Here is a 9,738-nt window from a genome sequence, read left to right on the forward strand (position 1 = left end):
GCGTGAGGTGAGCGGTTGGGATGTTGGCAAGGCAGCTTCTCGCGTGCCTCTTGTCAATTGGAGCGATGATTCGCGCAAGGCTCGAATGTAGCAGCGAAAAAGAGTGGATGCGATGCCGCATTAAGACTCGACCGGGGTCCATAATTCCGCACCCCCATTGGGCCGATAAGATAAGGCCCGAACTTTTAGATGGAGAAGAAAAAAAGTTGGCCGCGAGTTTCAAGTTCCAGCACGTTGAGGCTGGTGGCAGTGAGACGAACACCAAAAATTACATTCAATACAGCGAAAGATTTCGCTGGTTGCCCATCATGCCTAGTCGTCGCGCAGCTTCACCAGCGGCCTCAGAGCCTGAGCTTGACATCCTCGACTCACTATATCCCGGCGACGACGACAATGGAGGGCAGGGAATGAGCAAAGATGGCCAGGATGGATTGGACTTTGATGCTTTTCTCAATGCAGGCGCGGCTGGAGGAGGCGAAGAAGATGATGAGGCGTTTATTGCGCTGCAGCAGGCAGCTTCATATCGCAAAGCTTCAAACTTGAAGGGTAGAACAGTCAAGAAAGGCGGTGGCTTCCAGGCAATGGGTGAGTTGGAGAGCTTGAGAAAGACTGGGCTTTGCGATGCATTGGCTCTCGATCAAAGCAATTTTCTAATTCTAAATCTTTACAGGTCTCAATGCGAACCTTCTCAAGGCCATCGCTCGCAAAGGATTCTCAGTCCCGACCCCGATTCAGAGAAAGACGATCCCCCTGGTTCTCGAGCGGAAAGACGTCGTCGGCATGGCCAGAACAGGTTCAGGAAAAACTGCGGCATTCGTCATCCCCATGATTGAGCGACTGCGCGCCCACAGTTCCAAGTTTGGTAGCCGAGCGCTGATTCTTTCGCCCTCGCGAGAACTGGCCATTCAGACCCTCAAGGTTGTCAAGGAACTCGGCCGAGGAACAGATCTCAAGTCGGTGCTTTTGGTCGGTGGTGATAGCTTGGAGGAACAGTTTGGCTTCATGTCTGCCAATCCCGATATCGTCATTGCCACTCCAGGTCGATTCCTGCATCTCAAGGTTGAGATGGGTCTTGATCTCTCATCAATCAAATATGTCGTCTTTGACGAAGCCGATAGACTTTTCGAGATGGGTTTTGCTACTCAGTTGACCGAGATTCTACACGCCCTCCCCCTTTCAAGACAGACACTCCTCTTCTCCGCAACGCTTCCAGCTTCATTAGTCGAGTTTGCCCGGGCCGGTCTACAGGATCCCAGTCTTGTGCGACTTGACGCAGACACCAAGGTCTCCCCTGACTTGGAGACAGCATTCTTCTCTGTCAAGGGAGCTGAAAAGGAAGGATCCCTGCTACATATTCTCCACGACGTCATCAGAGTTCCTCTGGGACCTCCCGCGGGCGCAGAGGACGAGACGGAGAAGAATTCGAAAAAGCGAAAGCGCCAGCCAGACAACGGCGCCGGCAAGCCCACACAGCACTCTACAATTATCTTCACAGCTACAAAACATCACGTCGAATATCTATACAATTTACTAAAGAGCGCTGGATTTGCAACATCCCACGTGTATGGTTCTCTTGACCAGACCGCTCGACGAATACAGGTTGAGGAGTTCCGAATGGGCAAGACAAATCTGCTCGTCGTCACAGATGTCGCCGCCAGAGGTATCGATATTCCCGTTCTGGCCAACGTCATCAACTACGACTTCCCCCCTCAGCCAAAGGTATTCATCCACCGAGTTGGTCGTACCGCTCGTGCAGGTCAGAGAGGTTGGGCTTACAGTCTGGTCCGAGATGTGGATGCCCCATATCTTTTAGATCTGCAACTTTTCTTGGGCAAGAAGCTAGTCGTCGGACAAACAGAAACGGAACCGTCATACACTGACGATGTTGTTGTTGGAGCTTTGCAACGAGATGCTGTTGGAACCCACGTAGAATGGTTCAACAAATTCCTTCATGAGAATGAAGACGTCGATGCGTTGCGAATCGTTGCCTCCAAAGCAGAAAAGCTCTACATGAAGACGCGAAACTCTGCCTCAAGCCAGAGCGCGAAGCGTTCGAGAGAGGAGGTGGCATCCAGGGGCTGGTCGCAGCTGCATCCGCTCTTTGGCAAGGACGTCGACGGCGCAGAAGAGGCTCGGGCCGCCATGCTGGCCAAGATTAGCAACTTTAAGCCTCAGGAGACGATTTTTGAGGTTGGTCAGGGAGACAAGGCTACGAGTGAGGCGGCAGAAGTTATGAAGCAGCTCCGTAAGAGAGTCAAACCACGCAAGAAGGAAGAAGCCAACGACGAGGAAATGGAGGTCGATGACGACTACGGTGGCGCTCCAGCCCCAGATAGCGACGAAGATGCGAATATGGATGATGAAGATGACGATGAATACGGCGACGATCTCGAGGTCACAATCACCAACACAGGCAAGACCAGGAAAGAAAAGGGCCGGACCGACTGGCGCGACAACGACGTCTTCATGTCCTACACGCCGCGCACCATCAACGCCGCCGAGGAGCGCGGCTACGGCGTCCACTCGGGCGGCCAGGGCTCCAGCTTCGTCGAGCTCGCCCGCGACGCAACGATGGACCTGACCAACGACGACACGGCAAAGGCCTTTGGCGCTCCCACGAAGCCGCGCATGCGCTGGGACGCCAAGTCCAAGAAGTACGTCAACAGCGCAAACGACGAGGATGGCTCCAAGGGCGCAAAGATGATTGTCGGCGAGAGCGGTGTCAAGATTGCTGCCAGCTTCAGTAGCGGCCGCTTCGACAAGTGGAAGAAGGCTCATCGCGTGCACAAGCTTCCTCAGGTCGGCGAGTTGGTCAAGCCTGGCAGTGCTGCTGCCCAACTGCCGTCGGGCGTGCGGTACAAGCACAAGAAGGAGCTTGCGCCCAAGGAGGCCGACAAGTATAGAGACGACTTCCACGTGCGCAAGAAGAGGGTCAACGAGGCGCGCGAGAAGCGTGTTGGACGCTTCAAGGATGGCATGGGCAGTAAGAAGGAGGTCAAGGGATTGACTGATATCCGCAAGGCCAGAGAGGAGAAGGAGCGCAAGAGGGCGAAGACGGGCAGACATCAGGCAGGAAAGGCAGGAGGTGGCCGAAGAAGATAAATGAGCGTGATAGAACTTGATTAAAGTACTGTATTAATTTCTTTGAAAGCAAGTATATGGATCAATGGTTTTCCACATAGAAGCACGAAAAGGGAGATTCCCATTACCAATATCACTGCATATCTTACACAATATCATCACACGTGCCAGTAAAATAGATTGAAATGAACATAATTTGTGTCTTTCAAATTAATAAAAAGCGTACTCTATCAAAAATTCTTAGCAAAAGAGAGCTCTTGTGTGGCTAAGTTCAACGTAGCAGGTCATAGCCCGTTTCTGTCATGTCCATCCAACGCCTCGCTCAAAAATAAACGCGAGAAAACAAAATCAAATATCGCTAGGCCAAAAGAGAGCTGGGGAAGAGAGAAGCTTCAAGAGCGTGGCCGTATAGAGCTGGAATTCGAGCAATCGTATATTGGTTTCCGAACCAACCGATAAAATCAAAAGATGAGGTGCGTTAAAAACATCTTTGCACCGCTGGGGTATCATATGTTGGGAGTAGGAACCAGAGTATTAGGGTAATGGTGGTGGTGGTGGTGATACAAACTTCGTTTGGTTGGTCGTCCCATATCGTAGAAACCAAAAGTTCATAACGTCGTTAATATGAGAAACGTCAGAGGAAGTGTTGTAGAAGACAAGAACAGAAAGAAAGAAAGAAAGATGATACAAGAGGGAGAGTGAGGCCCTCGGGGCTCATTCGCTAGAGTCAAGAGTGCTTGCCCACTGCCTAACCGCGTCACGCAGAACACTCTCGCTAGCTGACCCTTGTTGCTTGCGTCCAAAATTGTTGCCATCGTCGTTGTCGATAACCTCTCGGATAGTGTCTTCCAAGGCAGACAGCACTACCGTCTTGCACTGTCTCCGCGGTATCTCGAGTGGAGGCTCCGGCATCTGCGTTGACTCCGAGAGTGTATCCGGTATGGTGCTGCTGCCACCACTCTCGATAGGGCCGAGGATATCGACGTGAACCTGGGAAGAGGCAGAAGAGTGCTCTTTACTAGAGTCTGGGATGAGGTGAATAACCTTTTCCAAGGCGTCTGCAAGATTCTCATCAGGCACGGTTACTGTTTCCTCGATCCACTCTTCGTCCAACGTCGTTTCATGAGGCAAAACGGAGGGAGTGATGGCAACACCTCCAATCACAGGCTTTTCCACAGTCGGCCTCGGCTTGACTAGCCTGCGGTAAGTAATGCGGAGGATCGAGTCTGTGGTGGTGTCGGCAACAAGAGCCGAGCTGACATCAACCCAGCGCTCAGATACGTCGTTGGCGTCAGATTGGACAACCACGGGAGTAGGCTCAGCCTGGAGCGCCGCCTTGATCTTATCAAGGAGGCCTTCTTGAGGAGGAAGGCCCTGTAAGACAAAGTCGGGATGGAAGCGGTTTAACCAGCCGGCCGCGTTAAGGGGCAGGTCACCGTCGATCGAGATGCGTCCAGTCTGCTCAAAGGAGTCAAGGCCGGGCAACCCCGGCGTCGAAAGGTACCCGCTGCTAGAGGGAGAACTGATGGCTGATTCAAATGAGGCAATGTAATCCGGGAATGGAACATCAACATCAATGACGCCATCGTCCGCGTTGATCGAAGTCTTGACAGGAGACTCAAAGGCGCCGTTGGGATCAGGCGTCCTGTCGCTCTGGGTGAAGGACTTGCGGCCGCGCTCGGTGGTTTCCCGCATGACGTCGACATCCCTAGCATTGCTTGCCCGGCGGAGGTTTCCCAGTCGTCTATCAGGCCCTTCTTCAGCGAGAGACAGCTGAGCCAGGTCGGAAAGCTTGTTCGCTTGAGAGAAGCCCGCCTTGATTGGTGACCGAAGGTCGCTGGCTTGGCTATACGTGCTGCCGCTGTCCATTGACTCACGGCGGCGTGCGCTCCACAGTCCGCTCATAAGGTTGCCCCATCGCAGGCCTTGGCTTGGGGGCCGTGCATTTCCTGCTGTGCCGCTTTCGCCCCTTTTAAGGGATCGCTTCAGGTCATCAGCAGCAGCACTGCCACTGCTTCCGGGTCGTCGCCACCTAAGACTATCGGCCCGTTGGATAGTTGCAAAGTGCGGGATTGTTGAGTCCTGAATAATAGTGGAAGTGGCAACACTGCTCTTCCGGCTCATCAAGTCATGACCCGGAATTGGAAGCCCGGTGGTCCGAATGGAAGCAGCATCGGAAGCGCGCCTGTGGTGGCTCGCTTGGTCCGCAGCGCTCAAGTGTCCTGTTTGGGACGAGACCGTGCCGCTCCGGGTGCTTTGGCTTGCTGTCCTAGAGTGGGAGACACGTCCAAGCCCGGTGCGGCGGTTGATCTTGCGGCGAAGAGATTCTTCACGGACGACAGGGACAACGTAGGAGGGAGGAGAGTTTGAAAAGGCACCGACAGAGGCCGAGGTGCTTGGCCGATGCACTCGGGGACCGGGAACGTGCTGGTTCGCCGGCAGGAAAGCAGAAAGCAAGAATATGATGCGTCGTGCGGCCATCTTATCGTCTGAAACGATAATGGTCCGCGCCGGCAGTGAGAGATCATCTTCGTTTTGGTTCTGCTTTCGAAGTAGTGCTCGCCTCCTGTACGCGGGAGAGCTGAGTGCTTGAAGCCAGTCAACGTGCGTAGCCAAGAATCCGGTAAGCAGAGTGTGGAGGAAGACGCCTTGGTTAAGCCCGACAGCCCATTTGCATGTCCAGATAGCTTCGTCTCGCCAAATTCCCCAGCGTCCTTGTCCTGTGACAACACGGGAGGCGCTGAGGCCCATGACAATTCTGGATCTGGCAAGACCAACCTCGGATGCAATATGCACGTCATCTGAGAGACAGTTAGGCAGCAAGGAGACGAGTTTAGTAGTACCCTTAGACGGCTTGACTCGTGATTCGTCCAGGCGCCTGTCGGCCGGAAGAGACGGCCTCCTGGCGCTCATGTTTGCCCAAGAGGCTGAGTAAGGACCTGGAGAGGCCATGTCGGTCTGCTTGAGCATGGTGTGCAACCTAAAAGCAGCAATGGACTGGAGATGAGTCAGAGTGCGCATGATGATGTCCCAGTGCTTCGTAAGGGAATCGATGCGGTCTTCGACATCGATGGAAAAGGATGAGTCGGTAGTTTCGCCGTAAAGGCCCGATCCGGACATGTTCCAACCAGACATACGAGTTGAACTGTAGGACGAGGAGAAGAGGTCTTGGTCATTGTACGATCCTGGCTCGCGAAAGACAGGCTTAGGAGGTACGGCCGAAGATATGCGTGACGGTGACGGTGGGAGCTGTACGACGAGGACTACGGCGTACATTGGCGTGCGCCGCTGCTTTGGTTGCGGCTTCTTCTTCTTTTGGGCGGGCTCGTCGCCGGTGGGAGGAAATGGAAAGCCGCCATTGTCATCTGAGTACCGGCTAGGAGGCGTAACGGTGGAATCCAAGTCGTCGGCAGCGAGGGTTACCGGGAAGAGTCGTGTGATGAGAACCTTCTTTCTCTCACTCTGGCGCGGAGTAGATGCGCCAGTCGGCAGCTGCGGGTGAGTTGGAGATACGGTTTGTGACGAGTAGGATTGAGACAGCTTGCTCGAGCGGCCGGTAGCACGTCCAATGGAGCTGCGGCCGTCTCCGAACATGGAGCTTGCGTGGTCCGGGATGCGAGATTCCGATGGCACGACGTGGACCTTTGTAGAAGTGCCCTTGTAAGCCATGAGCTCTGAGTTACCGAAAATGCAGCTGGAAAAGGTAGCCAGCTCCTCTCGATACTCGCGCGCAGCTCGCTGCCCATCCGTTTCCCCAAAGCTATGGCTACGGCTATGTACCGAGGCCCGACGGTCAAATGCCCCCTGGCGAAACTGAGAGCTATCCGTATGGGGGATGGTTGGCCGAGAGCTTTGGCTGTGGCTCCCCTTGCGAGGTGAAAGCGGGTTTGTCGTCGTCCTCTTCACGTCCTGGGTAGCAGTAGAATGCCTCTCAGTAGAGGCTGCAGCCTCGGGAAGGGGGTGGCTGTCGAAGAGGAGAGATGCATTAGTGGGACCGAGCGCATCCTGCATGATGATGACACGGACGTCCTTGACATCGAGCTCGAGGTCCTCGTTATAGTCGAAAGCGTTAGCCGGAGAGGCAGAAGATGTTGCCGGGGCATTGAAGAATGGAAAGACTTGGTCATTGCGATGCTGGTAGAGATCCTGGGCGTCGGGGAAAAGCAGATTGCGGGTGTGTGAGTCCTCTTGGACAGATTCCAGGGAAAGGATAGGACGAGAGCCATTGTTGGACTGTGCAGGACCCGTAGACTGGCCACCGGAGCCAAGATGCAGAAGCCGTCCTAGCATATCGTGTAGCGCCGTCGAATGGTAAAAAAATAAGAGCAGGAAAATAAGACGAGAAGACGAGAATAGAAGTGGAATATCCAAATGCCGGGAAGTAAAGCTCAGCGAGGGCGCGGAAGATGCGGGATATCAGCTTCGGCACAGTTAACCCAAGCGATGCGCCATCACCAATAATAAAGTCGGGACATGGCGGCGGCACATGGACATGTTCGTTTCTTCTTTGTTCTTTTGATCTTTGCTTTTTGCTGCCCTTAATTTAGGTTCCCTCTCAAATCTCGTCAGGCGCCAGTGCGTTTAGCTTCTTGGAAAATAGGCTGTGAGTCGCAAGCCGTGTCACCAAGCTGAGATGGTCGCCGTTCAAAGTTTCGCTTATTTCCCAGATACTAAACGGCTGCAGTACAATCCAGCCGGTTCGGAGACCAGGGAGAGATTAGCCTGGCCGAAAGGGAAAGGAAAAGAAAGGAAAAAGTGATGTGTCTATCGACGCAAGACAAGACACGCAGCGCGCCGTGATAGATGGTGTGGCGGCAGAGCAGCTCCAGCTCCAATGCAAGGCACGTGCGTAAAGGGAGATGCTGGGTGCTGGGGGGGCGACGGCAGCGACGACGATGCGATGCGACGGTTCGTATAAGTAGTCGAGTATGGATTGGCTGCGAGCGAGAAGCAGCAGGAAATCGCCCCTCCAAAAGGCTGATTGTGCGAGGCCTATTCGCGAGGCAGCTCGAGCCTTTTGTTGGTGATGGGCGAATGAATGGCGAGGGAGAGGTCGGGTTGGAATCCAAGAGGTCGGGACCAGCAGACGAGCGCCTTTAGGGCGGTGGGGGCGAGGGCGAGCACTGAAAGCGAAAAAAACAGCAGCCCCCAGCACGGCCAACTCCCGCTAGCGCTCAGCAGCAGCAGGTTGCGTAGTGGGCTAGGCAGTGGGCTAACAGTGGGTTCGCTGCGCTGTTAGGGCTCTTGGGGTGCCCCAGAACGCTGGAGCCCACTGGGGGCGTTGCCAGTTGAGGTGGCGCGAGCCAAGCACTAGGAGCCACAGCGCAGTAGCCGCGGCGGAGAGCGCGGGGCGGCGTGTGCGCTGTGGATTTGGTTCGAGTACAAGAGCAACCGGCGGAGGTTCAAGTATGGGGTACCTGGTGTTACCCGCAGTGTCTTGTGCAGCTTGCAGGTACTCCATACATACGCACTCTTGTACATTCAGGACCGCTGGACTTCAAATATCGACAGGTTGACTGGCAAATTCAATCCAAGGACACACTCGCAGCTGTGGGTTTCGATGCTACTAGGCACTGGTGACCAGTTTAGAGTCCCGTCGTTGTGCATCACTTTTCTCCTTGCGTTATTAAAGTGCCGCCGCTGATTGGCTGCAGAGCTCAGATCCCCAAGGACAGGAACGAAGAAGCTCCAACTGCCATTTGCTGCAAGTATGACGGCGCACCGATACGATCCCGACCCGAGATATTGACAGCAAAACTACCTGAACCGCCTTGCAAAGAGAAACCATGAGCCTGACCGTTGGCATTATTTGCATGGCCGCAGATGCTGGGGCATGGATGGAAGCAGTCGCAATCCTCGTACCAGCACTTTATGCGAGCTTGGGACTTTTGACTCGGCCCTCAGCCCGCCAGGTATCAGCCCGAAATTGCCTGGTACTTGCTTTTTCTTCCTTGCTTTGGTAGGTCAAGTTGGTTTTGCTTTTGTTTTGCATATCAGGGCTTGAATCCAAAATGCGCCGAAAACACAACTTGGAGACGTCACTCGCCTGTTTCCATTGATGTTATACAGTAGCAGTCGGTGCGTTGTCGTCTCCCAACGCCAATCCAACCAGCACATGGCACCCATTTACAACCACTCAAGCTGTCCGTCTCCCCCATCTTCCATCGCATCTGCCGCCCAATGATGCCATCGACGCTTTCTCAATCAACAACGATGCAGCACAGCTCCAGCCCATCATTCCCTAGCCCACTCACACTGTTGGACAGTTAGAGTCACTGTGGTAGCGTCAGCGCGAGGGATGAGATGCTCACATGCCACATTCAAGCACAGGTGGCAAGGAAGGGCCTTGCTCTCTGAAACACAGCTACGAAAATGCGGTGAATGCAATGCAAGCTGGATGTCCCAAGTCCTGGCCTGGTATGGGCAGGAATCGGCGGCGCACTCCTCGGCCGCCCACTCCATTTCTCCCTATGCTACGGAGTATGCTGCTATGCCTATCCACCCCCGCCTGGCTGGCTCGATGCGCTACTTTGTCTTTGCAAGCAAGCCAAGGTCCGAATGACCTGTGACTGGTGACCGACCAGGGACGGCGCATCGGTCTTGTTCGGGCCATATCCACAGCAATGCTGATCTTGCGAGGGGCCAGAGCTCTCAACG

At 54.4% G+C, this 9,738-nt stretch overlaps 2 protein-coding genes across 2 annotated transcripts; one reads left to right on the forward strand and one right to left on the reverse strand.

The window, feature by feature from the left end:
- Window positions 1-232: 232 nt before the first annotated feature.
- M431DRAFT_104825 (hypothetical protein) lies at window positions 233-3,246 on the forward strand. Its single transcript, XM_024911557.1, has 2 exons — window positions 233-585; window positions 671-3,246. The coding sequence occupies exons 1-2, from the start codon at window positions 309-311 to the stop codon at window positions 3,100-3,102; spliced, it is 2,709 nt and encodes a 902-aa protein (XP_024780580.1). The 5' UTR covers window positions 233-308; the 3' UTR covers window positions 3,103-3,246.
- Window positions 3,247-3,795: 549 nt separating this feature from the next.
- M431DRAFT_71586 (hypothetical protein) lies at window positions 3,796-7,371 on the reverse strand (the record flags this gene model as incomplete). Its single annotated transcript, XM_024921923.1, has 1 exon — window positions 3,796-7,371. The coding sequence occupies one exon, from the start codon at window positions 7,369-7,371 to the stop codon at window positions 3,796-3,798; it is 3,576 nt and encodes a 1,191-aa protein (XP_024780581.1).
- Window positions 7,372-9,738: the final 2,367 nt, after the last annotated feature.

Source organism: Trichoderma harzianum (genome assembly GCF_003025095.1).
Source record: "Trichoderma harzianum CBS 226.95 unplaced genomic scaffold M431scaffold_1, whole genome shotgun sequence".
NCBI lineage: Eukaryota > Fungi > Ascomycota > Sordariomycetes > Hypocreales > Hypocreaceae > Trichoderma > Trichoderma harzianum.

Coding starts and splice junctions, on each gene's coding strand:
- M431DRAFT_104825 (XM_024911557.1), top strand. CDS start 309: ATGCCTAGTCGTCGCGCAGCTTCACCAGCGGCCTCAGAGCCTGAGCTT. Junction 586..670: donor CGGTGGCTTCCAGGCAATGG/GTGAGTTGGAGA, acceptor AAATCTTTACAG/GTCTCAATGCGAACCTTCTC.